The sequence below is a fragment of the Puma concolor genome, chromosome C1 (assembly GCF_028749965.1).
Source record: "Puma concolor isolate L17-30 chromosome C1, mPumCon1.1.hap2, whole genome shotgun sequence".
Classification (NCBI taxonomy): domain Eukaryota; kingdom Metazoa; phylum Chordata; class Mammalia; order Carnivora; family Felidae; genus Puma; species Puma concolor.
Window position 1 is genome coordinate 27,512,569 of NC_141674.1, and position 19,690 is coordinate 27,532,258.

Below are 19,690 nucleotides of genomic sequence, written 5' to 3' on the forward strand. Positions count from 1 at the left end.
TCTGTAATGTAGTCGAGCATTACTCACTCTAATGGCTTCTCTAACAACTATTAAATTGTTTTAAATGTTTGGTATAATTATTAAAATAATAACCAAAGATAACAGGTATTAAGGAATCACTGAGGATCATCACATATGTGTTGATGATTCTCCCAACACCTGAAGCAGTAAGATTCTTTGTGGATGTGGAAACTGAGTTTAGATAACCACATGACTCAGTACATGCTTTAATAACTTTCTTCTATGCAATTTATAGCAGTATCTGCCACAGTCAGGGCCAGGAACAGGGCAAGAACAGAGTCAAGTCTCAAAAACCCCTGTAATTGAGATAATAGTACAACATTAAAAACAAACAAACAAACAAAAAATCAAACTGGCAAATCATGGCTCATGAGGTCAGCCTACTACTTTTGTAAATAAAGTTTTATTGGAACCAGGGCCAGGATTATAGGCACCTGAAGTGGAGTAGTGCAAGCGCAGGGTCAGATCTTGTCTTTATTTAAAAGTTTTATATTTTGTTCCAAACCATATAATGGAATTTTTGCTTTAACTTTTATTTTTAAAAATTGCATTGAAACATTATCTTAATTACTGACTTTGGGGAGCCCTCTTAAATTTTGCTCCCAAGGCTAGTGTCCCACACTAGTCCCGGCCCCAGAAAAGAACCGGGTTCTGGAAACAGATGCTTCTATGCCCAATCCTGCCAGCAATCAAGCCACAAGCCGAGAGGGCCCGACACTCCTACTTCTTTCGGGGTCGCGTTGGATGACCTCACAGGCCCTTTGTAGATCCAATTCCGAACTCCCAAAGACTGCCGCCGTCCATTTCCCGAGAATCCCGCCCCGCATCCTAGCGGCCCGGGTCTGCCCAGGCCTTCCTCTTTTGGGGGGCTGGACAAGGAAGAACTCCGGCGGCAGGAAACGCGCCAAAGGGGAGGTGGGCGGGCGTGGCCGGCTGAGGAACTGCTGGGCGGCCAGCTGCGCGCGCGGAAGGGACCAGAAGCGACGCCGCCTAGCTCACCGAGGCGCGGGAAGCCCACCGCGGGACCGGACCGCAAGAGTCGCGAGCCCCAGAGGCCATCCCGCCAGGCCCGGCCGCGCGCCGCGCCGCCACGGTGCCGCCGCGACCCGCTCCGCCCGACTCGACCCCTACCCCAACCCGCCCCTCGGAGCCAGGCCTCCGCAGCCGCGGATGGCGGCAAGTGCACGAACCCACCTCAGAAAGTACTTCGCCCGTCATGACTCCGGCTTCCTAGCGCTTCGCTTGTGACGGAGCGGGTCTCCTGGTCCCTTAGCCGGAGCGCAGCCGCTCCCGCGGTCTCCAGCCCGGCAACACAGTTCGAGGTTTCGCGCCCAGCCAGAGTGGAGGCCCCGCCCTAACGAGTTGCACCAATCCGAAGGAGGGTTTCTACATGAGGCCACGCCCCTATGCCGTCCTACCAATCACGAAGCACCTTTGACGAGCCCGGAGACTGTAATCTGGGTAGGGTTGGCGGGTCTCGGTTCCTCTCGTCTGTTGAACCTAAGTGAGCCTGAGATTCTCCTGGTTGCCAGGCGGTCGGGGCCCTCTGGCTTCGCAAGGCGGTACCAGGAGAGTGGTGGCCTTTGAGCTTTGACCCTTGCCACAGCGCTGTGTGAGGAGTAAGCCTTCTGGGCTGGATGGAAGTGAGCTGGGAGAAGATCCCAGGGCAACCGAAGGCACCTGTGGGGATTTTCTCCAGGACCTCCATCCCTGGAGCAGCTAGATCCTACTTCCTCCTTCTTGTACATAGCATTCATGCCACTGAACAAACAGACAAGTTTTGTGGGCTGCTCGGATACCAAAGAATATCCTTGGATAACCTTTATAAGTTTACTTAAATTTAATTTGAGGATGCAGAAAACATGCACCCATACCATTTCTAGACTTTTTGGACAAGACAGGAAAAAGAATAAAAGGTCTGGAGTCAGACCAATCCCAAACAATTCTAATCCCTTGTCATTTTGCTAGTTACTATCTTTTTGCCCCTCCAGGTCCATTCTCTGTCTTTCCTTATCCTGCTCTGTCCAGCAAAGGATGACTTTTCCCCACTGCATTACCCAAGCTCCCTTGCCCTCTGGCTCCTGGTTGAATCAAGCCCCTGGAAAGTACTTTACAAGATTACTATAGGGAGAAGATCAGAGGGCACCAAGAAAGAAAGGCATGGTAGTTACCATCCCCACTTCATTCTCGTGATCCTATCCACTTGTAGGGTAACCAACTCATCCCGATTTTCCCAGGACTTTCCCAGTTTTAGCATTGAAAATCCCATCTCCCAAGAATCTCAGTTCCAGGCAAACCAGTATAATTACCTTATCCACTGGCCTCCTCTTCCAAGTTTCCAGCTTTAGTTAGGTTCAGATAAAAGTTCTCTTTCTTCATCTTTCTTTACCTCCTCACCACTTCCCAACCCACTTTTGCCACACCAACAAGATCCCATTATCCACCCTCTTCTCTCGCATCTGTCTAGCCATGTTTTCATCCACTTTACTATTAATTGCTACATTGATGATTTACAAATATCCGTCATAGCACTCCTCCTTCATATTTGGAGGGCTAATATTTATCAGGGGCTTACTTACCCTGTGACAAAAACAGTTGCAAGAATTTTGCAAACATCTTATTTAATCTTCAGAGTAAATTAAAAAAAAATTTTTAATGTTTATTTATTTTTGACAGAGAGAGACAGAGCATGAACGGGGGAGGGGCAGAGAGAGAGGGAGACACAGAATCCAAAGCAGGCTCCAGGCTCTGAGCTGTCAGCACAGAGCCCAACGTGGGGCTCGAACTCACAGACCATGAGATCATGACCTGAGCTGAAGTCAGATGCTCAACCAACTGAGCCACCCAGGCGCCCCCAGAGTAAATTTATAAGGTAAGTAATACTACTATCTCCATTTTAGCAGGAAACTAACTTTTAAAAAGGCTAGTAACTGGTGGAGCCAATATTCATATCCTGCTCAGTCTGACTCCAGAGCTCAAACTCTTCAGAGAGACCTTGACTGAGTCCCCTCTACATTCTCCCTCTATCCCATGTTCTGGTTTCCCCAATAACACCTCTGTCGCAATTTTATTTTATTTAAATGTTTATTTATTTATTTTGAGAGGGGTGGATAGGAGGGGCAGAGAGAGAGAATCCCAAGCAGGATGTGGGCTGTCAGCACAGAATACCACGGGGCTTGAATCCAAGAACCTTGAGATCATTTTCTGAACTGAAATCAAGAGTCCAATGCTTAACTCACTGAGCCATCCAGGCATCCCTGCAATTTTATTTTTAGCTATTTGTATATTGTTGCTCCAAGAGGACAAGCACTTTGTTTCCTTTAACACCATATCCTCACTATCTAGAATAGTTGTTCTCAAACTTGAGCATGCATCAGAATGATCTGAAGGGCTAGTAAAAAAGATTGTTAAACCCTACTCTCAGAGTTACTGATTCATTATGTCTGATGTGAGGCCAAAGAATTTGCATTTCCAACAAGTTCGCAGATGATGCTAGTGCTGCTGGTATGGTGACCATGCTTTTTTGAGAAGCAAGGGCTTAGAACATATCTGGCTGGGGCTCCTGGGTGGCTCAGTCAGTTGAGCGCCTGACTTCAGCTCAGGTCATGGTCTCGCGGTTCGTGAGTTCGAGCCCCATGTTGGGCTCTGTGCTACCAAACAGCTCAGAGCCTGGAGCCTCCTTCAGATTCTGCATCCATCTCTCTCTCTCTCTCTCTCTCTCTCTCTCTCACTTTCTCTCTCTCTCTCTCTCTCTCTCTCTCCTCCCCTGCTCATGATCTGCCTCTCTCTGTCTCTCAAAAATGAATAAATGTTAAAAAAAATTTAAAAAAAGAACATATCTGGCTCATTGTAAGGAAATCAGTCAATATTTGTTGAACTAACTTGATCACTTGACAATTATAATATTATTCTTTTTTTAATGTGCATTTATTTATTTTGAGAGAGAGAGAGAGTGGGGGAGGGACAGAGTGAGAGGGAGAGAGAGAATCTCAAGCAGGCTCCACTCAGTACAGAGCCTGATGCTGGGCTTGATCTCTCTAACTGTGAAATCATGACCTGAGCCAAAATCAGCCAGATGCTTAATCGACTGAGCCATCCAGGCGCCCCAACAAGTATATTATTCTTGAACTCTGTTTGGAAGTGAGTAATTGAGATAATAGTCCTGATATTAGCATTTTCAGAACTAATTAGCATTTTGTTCTCTTTGAAAAACACCTATTCAGCCACCAGAAAAACATAAAAAGAGAGTTCTGATTTCGACAATGAGTGGAATGAGTGAGCTAGGAAAGGGAAACCTTTTATTCTATTAATTAACTGTGCTAATCTAAAGTGAGTCTGTATTTGGAATTAACAATCTACAGTTTCAATTTTGGTGGTTGGCACCATAATCCATCATTCACCAATTTAGAAACCTGGGAGTCACTTTGACTCTTCTCTCTCCTTTGACTCTCAAGGTTAATCATCCAACAAGCTCTGTTTATGAAGTTGATAGATGGCAGCAAGAGGAAGCTCTGGGGTGTTCACTTTGCAGAGATTAGCCTAAACCTGTCCAATAAATGGCTTTGTAAACCTAGGTAAGTCATTTAGCTTCTCAGAGCCTTGCTTTCATTATATTTAAGTAGAAAACACTGAATCCAATCCAATCAGATCAGACTGAATTTCAAATGGATTTAAGTGGCAGATCACCAGGAAGTATTTCTACAGGAAATACTTTGCAGTACTGACCACACCTAATCTGGTCATAGAAAGTAGATACTACTAGTATCTATCCTTATGTCACATAAAATCAATATAAAAAAAGGAATTCTGGGGGCACCTGGGTGGCTCAGTTGGTTAAGTGTTGGGCTCTGCACTGACGACTCAGAGCCTGGAGCCTGCTTCAGATTCTGTGTCTCCTTCTGCCTCTTTGCCCCTCCCCCACTTGTGCTCTCTTTCTCAAAAATAAATAAATAAACATTATAAAAATAAAAGGAATTCTGGGGCGCCTGGGTGGCTCAGTCAGTTGAGTGTCTGACTCTTGATCTCAGCTCGGGTCATTATCTCCTGCTTCATGGGACTGAGCCCCGCATCAGGCTCTGTGCTGATGCTGTGAAGCCTGCTTGAGATTCTCTGTCTGCCCCTCCCCTGCTCGTGCCTGTGCACTCTCTTCTCTCTCTCCCAAAATAAATGGATAGACTTAAAAAAACAATAAAATGGGGGCGCCTGGGTGGCGCAGTCGGTTAAGCGTCCGACTTCACCCAGGTCACGATCTCACGGTCTGTGAGTTTGAGCCCCGCGTCGGGCTCTGGGCTGATGGCTCAGAGCCTGGAGCCTGTTCCCAATTCTGTGTCTCCCTCTCTCTCTGCCCCTCCCCCATTCATGCTCTGTCTCTCTCTGTCCCAAAAATAAATAAACATTGAAAAAAAAAAAATTTAAAAAAAAAAACAATAAAATGAAAAAATAAAAAAGGAATCCTGACATTACATATCCATGAAAAAATAAGTCACAGGATTTAACGTGGTCAGCCTATTTGAAAGTTGTATTTATAATTGCTCACTGGCAGACAAACGAAAGCAGTTTCCAAAGGCTTATGAAAGTTTAGAGGGAACAGTTGATTAAATTATGTTTTCTTTCACTCTTTCTGAACACTGAGAAAGCCTCCCATGTTAAATTTTAGTACTACTATTCTTCTGGAGTTAAGTGTGAGAAATGGCTTGCTTTTTCTAAAGTCCTAGGCAGCTAAATCTTTATCCCTGGAGAAACACTGCCACCATGTGGCAGGCCTCAGTCATGTCATGCTATCTATTGCCTGTAGCCACTCTATTCTAAAAAAAAATTTTTTTTTTCATTTTAAAATTATTCAAAGAGTTGTTTAAATTTTTCCTTGTGTGGTGAGATAATTTCATCATTCTTTTTAAAGAATCTTCTTTCAAAAATAATTTCATACCGTAATTCCAGTTTAAATCTTCCCCTGGAGGGTGCCCTGCTAAAAGGCCAAGAGCTATTTTTCTGGCTTAATGTAAGTACCCCTGACCTTTAAAACTGGCACAGGACTTGGGGCACAGGACTTGGAGCCTGGGTGGCTCAGTTGGTTGAGCATCCGACTTCAGCTCAGATCATGGTCTCGCAGCTTGTGAGTTCGAGCCCCACATTGAGCTCTGTGCTAACAAACAGCTCAGAGCTCCTGAGTCTGCTTCAGATTCTGTATCTCCCTCTCTCTCTCCCCCACCCCTGCTCATGCTCTGCATCTCTCTGTCTCTCAAAAATAAATAAATGTTGGGGCACCTGGGTGGCTCAGTTGGTTAAGTGTCCGACTTTGGCTCAGGTCATGATCTCACAGTTTGTGGGTTCTAGCCCCGCGTCGGGCTCTGTGCTGACCGCTCAGAGCCTGGAGCCTGCTTCAGATTCTGTGTGTCCCTCTCTCTCTGACCCTCCCCCGTTCATGCTCTGTCTCTCTCTGTCTCAAAAATAAATAAACATTTAAAAATAATAATAATAATAATAATAATAAATGTTAAATAAATAAATAAATAAAAATGACACAGGACCTGACACATAATGGGTGCTTACTAAGTAATTGTTGAATGAATGATTAAAATACTGTGGCCTAAAAAATATCAGGGCCTTTTCCCAAGGCATGACAGCATTCACACCATCAACTATTTTTGTATGTAGAAGGTCCTTTACTGCAACTTTTGGCAAGCTCAAGTACCTATCAAATATTCATCCAGTCTTTCAACAGACCTTAAGCATCTATTTTGAGCCTATTCTAAACATGGAGAATACAAAGATTAATAAAATTCAGTCTTGTTCTCAGAGAACTCCCATTGCTGGTTGGAGAGAGGCAAATACATACGCGTGTGTAATAGTAGAAGTGTGTGTAAGTAGCTGTGGGGCCCTGAGAAAGGCAACTGACTTTGCCTGGGGTAAGCCAGGGGGAAAGGACTCCTGAACTGAGTTTCAAAGATGGACTGGAGTTCTCTAGGCTAGTACAGAGAGGAGAAGGCATTTCAGGTATGTGTAGGGGCTTGATAAAGCATGTTGTGTTTGGGGAACTGAAAGTAGGTCAGTATGACTGGAGCTCAGGGTATGTGTTGGGGGGAGGGGGGGAGTGGCCCGAATGAAGGCTGAAAGGTAAACAGGGAACAAAAAGTCTGGAGTGCTATGCTTAGACTTTAGTTTTTAGACAATATGAACTAGGCAGCTGGGGGTGGGGGTGGGGAGTGTTAAGAAGGAGAGAAACATGGCTAGATATATGTTTGAGAAAGATTATTCTGGCAGGGTATGAAGGCTGGATTGGAAGGGGATTAGACTGGAGGCAGGAAGACCAGTTGTCTAGGTGGAAGATTATAGGGATCTGAACTAGGTCAATGGTAGTAACAATGGAGAGGAGGAGACGGATGGGGGAAGAAAGGAGGCAAAACAGAGGAGAGCTTGTTGAATAATTTATCTTGAGGGGCGAGAGACAGTAGAGTCATGGAACTCTGATGACTCTCAGGTTTCTGGATTGGTGAGTGACCAATTATGGTGCAACTCATCAAAATTGAGAATATAGGCAATTAATTCCAAATACAGGCTCAGTTTAGCTTGGCACAAAAGCTTGGTTAAAATGTAGAATAAAAGGTTTCCCCTTCCTAGGTGATCCCTGTTGACACATTATCCAAACTGGAGCTCTCTCTCTTAGCTTTCTTGGTGACTGAAGAGGTGCTCCCCAGGCACAGGCCCATCTCTCTATTCCATTTCCAAACTGCTATCCGTGCAGTATCCAGAACCTCAACTCAGCAGCTTTTTGTGTTCCATTCATATACCTTTTCCTTAATTTTCTTTTCCTTTCTGGCTACCTACCCAGGGGGGAAAAATGTGTAAGAAAAATTCCTCTGCCCTGCTTTATTCAGTCTTTTTTCCTCAGGCTTTGGCTTCATTTTTCGCAGAAACCCAAGTATTTTCATGACCCAACCCTCCCCTAAAGCCCTATAGACTTAATGGCTCGGTGATGCCAAGAGTGTTTATTTGGACATCAGCATCGTCAGCACTTGGTCAATTATACCTCAATCACATATTCCTCAACCAGTTTAGGAAGACTAGACCCCTATGTGTATGTCTAGGGACGGGGATTCCATCACAGAAGGATAAAAGGGATCTGCTCCACTCCTATTTTCTATTAAATTTCAGTACTTACCTATGGGCAGGCTAATGCCTACTTCAGACATGTCAGGTAGTCCGACTGCACCTAGAAGGGCAGAATCTTATAGGAATATAGCAAATCCTTCAAGCACAATATAGTTGGAGAAGGAACACTTTCTAAGACAGGAGGTGGTACTGGAGAGACAAAATAACATTGTTCCTACTATAAGCCCAAAGGATGGTTTTATTAGTGATTTTCAACCAGGGGATTTATCACAGTTGTCATAGTGACCCCACGTTTACTAGAATCTAGAGGGTAGGGCCAACATTGCTAAATGTCAGTGAGAAACACTGAAATAAGCATAGAGGAAGATGGAGAGTTTGCGGTTTTTTAAGATTTTATTTAAAAAATTTTTTGATGTTTATTTATTTTTGAGAGAGAGAGAGAGAGAGAGACAGAGAATGTGCGTGGGAGGGTCAGAGAGAGAAGGAGACACAGAATCTGAAGCAGGCTCCAGGCTCTGAGCTCTCAGCACAGAGCCCAATGCGGGGCTTGAACCCACAGACCTCAAGATCATGACCTGAGCCAAAGTCGGACACTTAACCGACTGAGCCACCCAGGCACCCCATGATTTTTTTTTTTTTAAATAATCTCTGCAGACGTGGGGCTGGAGCTTAATAACCCTGAGATCAAGAGTCCCATGCTCCACTGACTAAGCCAGCCAGGTACCCCAAAGGAGAATATTTTAGGTAGGGAAGATGGAACGGGTAACAGCACTGAGACAGGAATGATGGTAAGATTTTCAGAGAATTGTTTAACCCGTGACTTCATAATGATGGAATGGAAGGTAGGAAATAGAATGTCGAGATTGCTGAATTAAATTCAACTCGAAAAGAATCTACAGTGTCTTTTTGGAGCCTGAATGCCTGCTAGATACACGGAATATGTATGCAAGGATAAACCACACACAAATAAATTACAGAGCAGATTGTGATAAGTGCTATGGGAAAGATATGAAATCTGTGCTCTGGGAAGCAGGATCACAGCAGACCTTGAATATGCAGCATGGAACTTTAGACAGTTGTTCATTTACTCCACAAAGCTTTATTGAGCATTGTGATGGATTGCTAGAATAATCACAGCTCTTTGTATCCTCTGCCATCTAATTCTCAGGTCTCTTAAATCTGTCCTTGTAACAAGGCTGTCCTTGTTACCTGCAGTGATGAACAAAAATATAGTGAAAATAACATTGTATATATAGCTTCTGAGACTAATCTTTAAGGAGCTTTGCAGCTTTTACTATCATTATATTAGAATACTGTGGCTACCATTTAAGAAACCCAAGGTATCTTGTTGTATGGGCCAAAGAGAGGAGAATCAAGGCACTTTGGCCAATAGTTAACTGCTAGACTTGACCATCTTGGATCATCCAGCCGTATTGAGCCTCTAGATGAACGCAACCATGTGAGCAACCAAAGATGACACCAAGAAAAGAACTGATTAACTAAGCCTCGCCAAATTACAGAATCGTGGGCAAATAAACGTGGGACTACATTTTAGTAGAGTTTGGAATAATTGAAACAAGCTCTTACCTCCTGACCTCCATGGGCCAGGCATAGAAAATACAATTTTAAACAAAATTTCTGCTGTTACAGGGATGAGAATCTTATAGTAGAAGATAGATAATAAACAAATGAGTAAGTATATAACGTCAGTGATAAATGTTTTGGAAGAGAAATAATGGATGATAAAGAGTTAGAGAGTAGACCCTGAATAGCTAAAGCAATCTTGAGAAAGAACAAAGCTGGAAGCATCACTCTCCCTGGCTTCAAACTATATTATAAAGCCATCATAATCAAAACGGTATAGTATTGGCATAAAAACAGACACATAGATGAATGTAACAGGATAGAGAGCTCAGAAATAAACCTACAAATGGGGCACCTGGCTGGCTCAGTCAGTAGAGCATGTGACTCTTGATCTTGGGATGGTAAGTTCAACCCCCATGTTGGGCATAGAGCTTACATTAAAAAAAAACAAAAAAAAACCACGTTAAAATAGAAAAAAGAAAGAAACCTGTGAATATATGGCAAATTAACTTACAAGAAAGGAGCCAAGAATATAACAACAGGAAAGGACAATCTCTTTAATAAATAGTATTAGGATTAAAAAACATTTTTTTAATAAATAAATAGTGTTAGGAAAACTGGACAGCCACATGAGAAGAATGAAACTGAACCACTACCTTATACCACACACAAAAATTAACTCAAAATGGATCAAAGATTGGAATATAAGAAACCATAAAGCTCCTAGAAGAAATTATACTCAGTAAGCTCTTTGACATTGTTTTTTGGTGATGATTTTTGGGATTTGACACCAAAACCAAAGGCAACAAAAGAAAAAACAAAGAAGTGGGATGATATCAAACTAAAAAGCTTCTGCACAGCCAAGGAAACCATCAACAAAACGAAAAGGCAAATTACTAAATGGTATAAAATATTTGCAAATCATATACCTACAAGGGGTTAATATCCAAAATATATAATAAATAACTGATACAATTCAATATAAAAACAAAACAAAATAAACTGATTTAAAATTGAGCAGAGAGGTGGAAATGTAAACTGGTGCAGCCACTCTGGAAAACAGTCTGGAGGTTCCTCAAAACATTAAAAATAGAACTACCCTATGACCCAGCAATCACACTACTAGGTATTTATCCAAAGGATACAGGTGTGCTATTTTGAAGGGACACATGCACCCCAATGTTTATAGCAGTGCTATCAACAATAGCCAAAGCATGGAAAGAGCCCAAATGTCCACCAACGGATGAATGGATAAAGAAGATGTGGTATATTTATACAATGGAGTATTACTGGGCAATCAAAAAGAATGAAATCTTGCCATTTGCAACAACATGGATGGAACCAGAGTGTATTATGCTGAATGAAATAAGTCAGTCAGAGAAAGATAAATATTACATTACTTCACTCATATGTGGAATTTAAGATACAAAACAGATGAACGTAGGGGAAGGGAAGCAAAAATAATGTAAAAACAGGGAGGCGGACAAAACATAAGAGACTTAAATATGGAGAACAAACAGAGCGTTGTTGGAGGGGTTGTGGGTGGAGAGATGGGCTAAATGGGTAAGGGGCATTAAGGAAGACATTTGTTGGGATGAGCACTGGGTGTTATATGTAGGGGATGAATCACTGGATTCTACTCCTGAAATCATTATTGCATTATATGCTAACTAACTTGGATGTAAAGTTAAAAAAATAATATAATAATAAAAAAAGTCACCCTCTCCCCCCCCCCCAAAAAAAGACATTAAAAAAAATGAGCAGAGAAGTGTGCCTGGCTGGCTCAGTTGATAGAACATGAGACTCTTGACCTCCAGGTTGTGAGTTCCAGCCCCACCTTGGGTATAGAGATTACTTTAAAAATAAATTGAAATTGAAATTAAAAAAAAAAGTAAGCAGAGACTCTGAATTGAAATTCTTCCAAAAAAGGCATACAATGACCAACAGGTACATGAAAAGATACTCAATATCACTAACTATCAGGGAAATGCAAATCAAACCACAATGAAATATCATGTCACCCCTGTTAAAATGATTATTATCAAAAACACAAAAAGATTTCTTTTATCACAAAAGCAAGAAACAACAAGTGTTTGTGAAGATGTGGGAAAAAAGGGAAACTGTGCACTGTTGGTGCAGCCACTTCCTCAAAAAATTAAAAACAGAACTACCATATGATCCAGCAACTCCACTTCTGAGTATTCAGCTGAAGAAGATGAAAACACTAACTTGAAAAGATATATGCACCCCCAGAATTATTTAGAATAGCCAAGATAAGGAAGCAACCTAAGTCTCTGTTGATGAATGAATAGATTTAAAAAATGGAATATACATACATACACACACAATGGGATATTATTCGGCCATAAAAAAGAATAAAATGTTGCCATTTGAAACAACATGGGTGGACCTTCAGGGCATAATGCTAAGTGAAAAAAGTCAGACAGAGAAAAATAAATAACATATGATCTCACTTTTATGTGGAATCTAAAAAAACAAATTCATAGATCTCATAGATACAGGGAACAGATGGGTATTTGCCCAACATGGGGGAGGAAGAGTGGAGGGTGTACGAAATGGGTGAAGGGAGTCAAAAGGTACAAACTTCCAGTTATAAAATAAATAAGTCTTGGGAATGTAATGTGCATCACAGTGAGTATAGTTGACAATACTGTATTGCATTATAGCAACGAAAGTTGCTAAGAGGGCAGATCTTTTTTTTGGGGAGGGGGGCTGGAGATTGCAAGCAGGGAGGTGGAGGAGGGGCAGAGAGAGGGGGACAGAGGATCTGAAGTGGGCTCTGTGCAGACAGGCTGACAGCAGAGAGCCAATGTGGGGCTCGAACTCACAAGATCATGACCTGAGCCAAAGTCTGACTCTCAACCAACTGAGCCACCCAGGTGGCCCAAGAGAGTAGATCTTAAAAGTTCTCACCACAAGAAAAAAAAATTGTAACTATGCATGATGACAGACCATGGTGATCAATTCAAAATATACAGCTGCCCTCTGAACAATGTGGAGGGTTAGGGGTGCTTACCCTGACATGCAGTTGAAAATCCACATATGACTTTTGACTCCCCCAAAACTTGACTACTAATAGCCCACTGCTGACCAGAGAAGCCTCACCAATAACATAAACAGCCCACCAACACATATTTTGTATGTTATATGTATTATGTACAGTATCCTTACAAGAAAGCTAGAGAAAAGAAAATGTTATTAAGAAAATCATAAGAGAAAATACATTTAGAGTACCCTACTGTAAAAAATGCGCATATAGGTGGACCCACAGAGTTCAAACTCCTATTGATCAAAGGTCAACAGCAAATATTGAATACAATAACAATTCAAAACAAATATTGAATCATAACACTGTATACCTGAAACTAATATGTTATATGTCAATTATACCACAATTTTTTTAATGTTTATTTATTTTGAGAGGGAGAGAAAGAGCATGAGTGGGGGAGAGGCAGAAAGAGAGGGAGAGGGAGAATCCCAAGCAGGCTTTGTGCTGTCAGCGCAGAGGCTAACATGGGGCTCGATCCCATGAACCGTGAGATTGTGACCTGAGCCGAAATCAAGAGTTGGATGCTTAACTGACTGAGCCACCCAGGCACCCCAATTATACCTCAATTTTAAAAAGCTTATTACGGAGGGGGGGGGTTAAAGATGACAGGTTTGGATGAGAGCTAAGGAGAAGAGTTGCAATTTTAGAAAAATAAATCCTTTGAAAAAAACATGACAGTGTTCTAGAAAAGAAGTTTCATGCTGATGACCCTCTACCAACTATCAATAAGTCTTTTCTTGATCCTAACCCAGATCCTTCCAACTGCATTAAATTCTATTTATAGAATCATAGAAGAAACTTTAGAAGTCATTTCATCCTATCTCCTCATGTCAATAAACTGAACCCTAGAGAAGGTGTTATGTCTGTAATTGACTATAATATAGTATTTAATATAAAATATGATATATGTTAATAGGTGTTAAAATAATTCAGGCTAGAAAGTTTGATATGCATGTATATTAATAGTTTTAGGGTAAACCTTGGAAGCTATTAATAATGAAGTATCCTAATAAGAAATACACTTTAGGAGTGGTTAGTATCTGTGAAATTCTAATCACTAGTCTACATTCCAATAGCAGTTATAAGAAGTCAACTATCTTTATCTCCAATCAGCACTAGAAAGCTGTTAAATATGGTTAGATGTTAGATACAGTTTTTCGTCAGTGAAATGAGTGGCATCAAGATATGTGATTTGGGTCGAAGCGTTATATTGTACAAGCAATCCCACCCTGGCCTAACCAAAATGTAAGAATCTAGTGCCCCCAACAACTAGGTTCTTTTAGAGTGATGTTATGGCCTAGGACTTATTCTATCCTTTTCTTCCCATTTAGTGGGGGATTCTGTTACCTGATTCTGACTAGCAGGTTTAGATAAATTCTGCTCCTAGAATATCGTCTTATTTACTTAAAGTAAACCTTTCATGCGAAGTGCTTGGCAAAGTGTCTAAAAAGATCAGGAGCTATGACTTCAGCGAGCTAACAAGTTGTATGACTGGTTTTGCTTGCTTGTTAATAAATATTTGAGTAAGTAGCAGATTTTAGTCTGAGACTTGCTTTCATTATAACATACCACTTGATGGTACGATTTGAGGAAGGCACATGTGGCCCATCTCTTACTGTGAAGGCTACTGATATCTGTCCCTCACCCTTGCAACAATAACAACCAAAGGAAAAAAAAACCCACTCAATAATTAGTAGTTTATTAATATGATATAATTAATAAGTGAGTAAATTGGCTTGGGTCAGTATGGAATGGAAGATGATTTGCCCAAGATTACATAACAAATTGATTCTTGCCACCATTAAATACCAAACAATTTGGACCCGCATTACCAAAGAGAAGTCAACCAATGTTAAGTCAAGGTAAAATGTGTTTCAGGAAGTTCAGCTTTCTACAGTCTAGAGAATGGACTGAGAAGAGAAATACTGGAGACAGGAATATGGGGTTATTATTATAGCCGAGGTGAGGCAGGAGTCAGAGGGAACAAGCCTGGGTATGGACATCAGAGAGATCCTCATTCCAATGCTGGCTCTATCACTTATTAGCTGTGTAACTGCAGGGAAGTTACTCCCCTTTTCTCAAATTCAGTTTTCCCCAAATGAAATCATGATTAAATGAAATGGTATATGTTCAGACTGACATGCATTAGGCACTAAATAAATGCTAATTCTTTTCACCACCATTAAACAATAAAATGGAATGATGTAATGGATATAGAAAGACTAGTCTCAACCTAAGACCATATTATGTGGGCAACACTATAAATTAAATTTGTGGCCCAGATCACCACTACCCACTCCATATACATACTCTCTGCTCAAAGTTTCCAAATATTTCCCCTATATAGCTTGGAGAATCCTTTTTATGACCATCATCACTTTTAGGATTTAATGTAGTTGTATGTATATTCCTCATGTGTGGATATTATGAACATAGAAGGCTTGACAACCTGGAGGAGTTGACCTGAGTTGGCCCCTTGGCAAGTAGGAAATGTCACCACAGTCAGGTAGTTGGAAAATAGATGGATGGGCCAGGCCAAAATACTTCTGGCCCTGTTCTAGCCTCTGGAAAAAAAGAAAACAAGAGCTACTCTGGAAGACCAGAGGCACCAAGAACTCGAAAGAATGTGGCTTCTCCAGGGAAGAACTCACATCTCTCCTAAAATTCTGGTCCCAGAACTTAGAAAATTGCTATGCATTTGGTGATCTCAAAATACTGTTGTTGAGAACTGGTAGTTTGAACACATATGTTTATCTCTTCTCCTTCTTGGAGCCCCACAAAAATGACAGCAAGTGAATAAGACCAGAATAAACCCACAAGGATAAAGAGAGTGGGAGAGGAAGGCATCAGAGGATAAGAAGATGGAAAGCCAAGTGGAAAAATTAGCAGGGCTGAGAAAGCTGCATACCAAGTGTCTGCAGAGGTGGTGCTAATGAGAAGCAAGGCATTTCCTGCCACAGAACGCCAGCTAAGCTCAGTACTAGAGGACCCAGAAACCCAGGAAGGAAGACCCAGGGAGAAGAATGGATTGAAGACAAGAGAACTGGACAAAAGTCTCTATGACCCATCAGCCCTTCAGGTCCATCTGCAATCTTGTACCTGTGAAATGACAGCCCCTCCCTGGCAGGAGTCTAGAGGGTTAGTCTGCAGAGCAATTGAACCAGAGAGGAGCCTTACTAGAAGAAAGGAAACTCATTGTAGTATATACTGAAAAAGAGAAAACATGCTTCTCTGTCTACTCTCTCCCCATCTCCCAGTCTCCTTATTTGGTGGTTAGGTTTATCCGTCCCTAGGTTTGAAAATAGGGAAATTTTCTCTAGAGAGACTGAACAGCCTCAGAGACCTAAGTTGTAGCTTCTATCAGGAAAGCCACCAAATGACAAATTCCCCACGTGGATACAGAATTCAAATCAACCTTTTAATACCTGACTCTTCAATGTGAATGGACAAAAAGGATCAGCAGACATTTGATGAAAGCCTCCAAAATAAATGAAGGAGACTAAAACAAACAAAAATAAAGGACTAATACTTGCCTTCCTTCGTTTCTTGGATTTCACACACCCTTCTTTTCCTCATACCTTGTTGGCCATTTCTTCTCAATCTCCTCTGCTGAGTCTTCCTCATTTCCTTGACCTTTAAATGTGACAGTGCTGGGGTCCTACCAGTCTCAGAATCTCTTTTCTTCTCCATCTACACACACTCCTTTAGTGATATTATCAGCCTCATGGCTTTAAATAATGTCTATTTTCTGTTGATTCCCAAATGTATATCTCTAGACCAATCTCTTCCCTGAGTACAGACTGTGTATCTCTATGTCTACTCAACCTCTCCACTTGGTGACCTAATAGGCTTCTCAAAACTAATGTGTTCAAAATGTACTACTGGTGTTCCCTTCAAGAATCTGCACCTGCCAAAGTCTTTCTCATCTTAATAAATGCCAATTTATTAGTAAATATTAATAGGGACACCTGGGCAGCTCAGTTGGTTAAGCATCCGACTTCAGCTCAGGTCATGATCTCACGGTTCATGGGTTTGAGCCCCAGCGTTGGGCTCTGTGCTGACAGCTCGGAGCCTGGAGGGGGAGGGGCACAGAGAGAAAGAGAGACACAGAATTCCAAACAGGCTCCAGGCTCCCAGTTGTCAGCACAGAATGCAGCGCAGGGCTCAAACTCAAGAACCGCCAGATCATGACCTGAGCTGAAGTCGCACACTTAACCAACTGAGCCAACTGAGCCAAATTTGCTAGGTGTCCCTAGCAAATTTTAATTATGTAACACAGTGTTATTAATGATAATCATCATGTTTATTAGACCTTATTCATCTTATGGCTGAAAGTTTACCAACCTCTCCATTATTTCTCTCAACCTCCAGTCCCTCTAGTTTGAAACATCGTCTTTTTTCATGAACTAATTTTCAGTAGATAGGTAAGAGAGAGAGACAGAGAGGGGGGAATCTTGGATGCTTTATTCTGTAGTGAAAAAAACAAGGCAAAAATTTAACAAAAAATGTAATATAACTATTGGGAAAATGGAAGGAGGGAAGGCGATATAGATAACAGCATTAAATTCACATCTTCCACAATAGCCATTAGATAGCTTTACTGATCAAACATTATTCTAAGCACATTACTTCAAAATATGGTAGTAAATATCCAAAGAAACACCCAAAAGAGTTGAAAATGGTTGCCTTTGGGGAACAAGACTCTTGAGATGTAGAGGTATGGAACATTTCAACAACAGGCATACACTACTTGAATAAAATTTCCATTCTGATTTTAGATGAGAGATTATAAAGGATATTTCTCAGGGTGCCTGGGTGGCTCAATCAGCTAAGTGTAACTCTTGGTTTCAGCTCAGGTCATGATCTTACAGTTTGTGAGTTCGAGCTCCTCATCAGGCTCAGTACTGCTGGTGCAGAGCCTGCTTCAGATTCTCTCACTCCCTCTCTCTCTGCCCTTCCCCTGCTCTCTCTCTCTCTCAAAATAAATAAATAAACTTTTAAAAAAAGGATGTTTCTCTTTATGTTCCAAACTTTCTATAATTATCTTTCATTTTATTACTCTTTATTTTAGTTTTATGCAAATACTATATGAATACACTGCCTTTATTTTAAACATTCTATGAAAATAGGAGTATATATAGAATAAAATGTATAGTCCTCTTTAGCTACCTCCTAATTCTCTCATTAGAGGTAATCACTATTAACACTTTATGTGTACATTTAATTCCTGACCTGTGGAGTTATTTCTAGAGAGTGTATTGTAAGTCCTGGAAGGTAAATGCAGTAATAGCTGAAACATAAGCAATGTTCTGGTTTCAAGGCTGTCGAATGAAATAGCATTATGAGCTACAGAGCCCCACGATCCCCCAAAGGACAGTTTAGCTACAACATCTGCTATAACTCCCTGGCATTCCTCGAAACCACACGCATTCCCTTCATGCCTTCATGTAGCCACCAGATGTATGTCTGGCTAATGTCTAAAATCCTTTGTGTTCTCTTTCCTTGCTTTGATATTCTTTGATACTTCTATATAATAAAATATGAAATAAAGGCTATATGCAGGCTGGTGCTGCTGCTGGCTCTCTCACAGAGGCAACCCTGGACATCCACTCAGTCTAATGTCTGAAAACTTTTTCTTCAATGCACGACTACACTGACATTTTTCTGTGCATTTATAGTTGTGCAAATACAAGTACATATTACATTTTATTTTTTTTTAATTTTTTTCAATATATGAAATTTATTGTCAGATTGGTTTCCATACAACACCCAGTGCTCATCCCAAAAGGTGCCCTCCTCAATACCCATCACCCACCCTCCCCTCCCTCCCACCCCCCATCAACCCTCAGTTTGTTCTCAGTTTTTAAGAGTCTCTTATGCTTTGGCTCTCTCCCACTCTAACCTCTTTTTTTTTTTTTCCTTCCCCTCCTCCATGGGTTTCTGTTAAGTTTCTCAGGATCCACATAAGAGTGAAAACATATGGTATCTGTCTTTCTCTGTATGGCTTATTTCACTTAGCATAACACTCTCCAGTTCCATCCACGTTGCTACAAAGGGCCATATTTTGTTCTTTCTCATTGCCATGTAGTACTCCATTGTGTATATAAACCACAATTTCTTTATCCATTCATCAGTTGATGGACATTTAGGCTCTTTCCATAATTTGGCTATTGTTGAGAGTGCTGCTATAAACATTGGGGTACAAGTGCCCCTATGCATCAGTACTCCTGTATCCCTTGGGTAAATTCCTAGCAGTGCTATTGCTGGGTCATAAGGTAGGTCTATTTTTAATTTTCTGAGGAACCTCCACACTGCTTTCCAGAGCGGCTGCACCAATTTGCATTCCCACCAACAGTGCAAGAGGGTTCCCGTTTCTCCACATCCTCTCCAGCATCTATAGTCTCCTGATTTGTTCATTTTAGCCACTCTGACTGGCGTGAGATGATATCTGAGTGTGGTTTTGATTTGTATTTCCCTGATAAGGAGTGACATTGAGCATCTTTTCATGTGCCTGTTGGCCATCCGGATGTCTTCTTTAGAGAAGTGTCTATTCATGTTTTCTACCCATTTCTTCACTGGGTTATTTGTTTTTTGGGTGTGGAGTTTGGTGAGCTCTTTATAGATTTTGGATACTAGCCCTTTGTCCGATATGCCATTTGCAAATATCTTTTCCCATTCCGTTGGTTGCCTTTTAGTTTTGTTGGTTGTTTCCTTTGCTGTGCAGAAGCTTTTTATCTTCATAAGATCCCAGTAGTTCATTTTTGCTTTTAATTCCCTTGCCTTTGGGGATGTGTCGAGTAAGAGATTGCTACGGCTGAGGTCAGAGAGGTCTTTTCCTGCTTTCTCCTCTAGGGTTTTGATGGTTTCCTGTCTCACATTCAGGTCCTTTATCCATTTTGAGTTTAT

General features: G+C 41.4%; 1 protein-coding gene across 1 annotated transcript in view; it reads right to left on the bottom strand.

Annotated features, from left to right (window-relative positions):
- CLSPN (claspin) overlaps window positions 1–1,395 on the bottom strand; it is a 33,992-nt gene extending 32,597 nt beyond the window's left edge. The window contains exon 1 of the mRNA XM_086716448.1: window positions 1,216–1,395. Within this exon, the coding sequence (XP_086572574.1) occupies window positions 1,216–1,239 (24 nt within the window). The 5' untranslated portion in view covers window positions 1,240–1,395. The remainder of the gene's footprint in view (window positions 1–1,215) is intronic.
- Window positions 1,396–19,690: the final 18,295 nt, after the last annotated feature.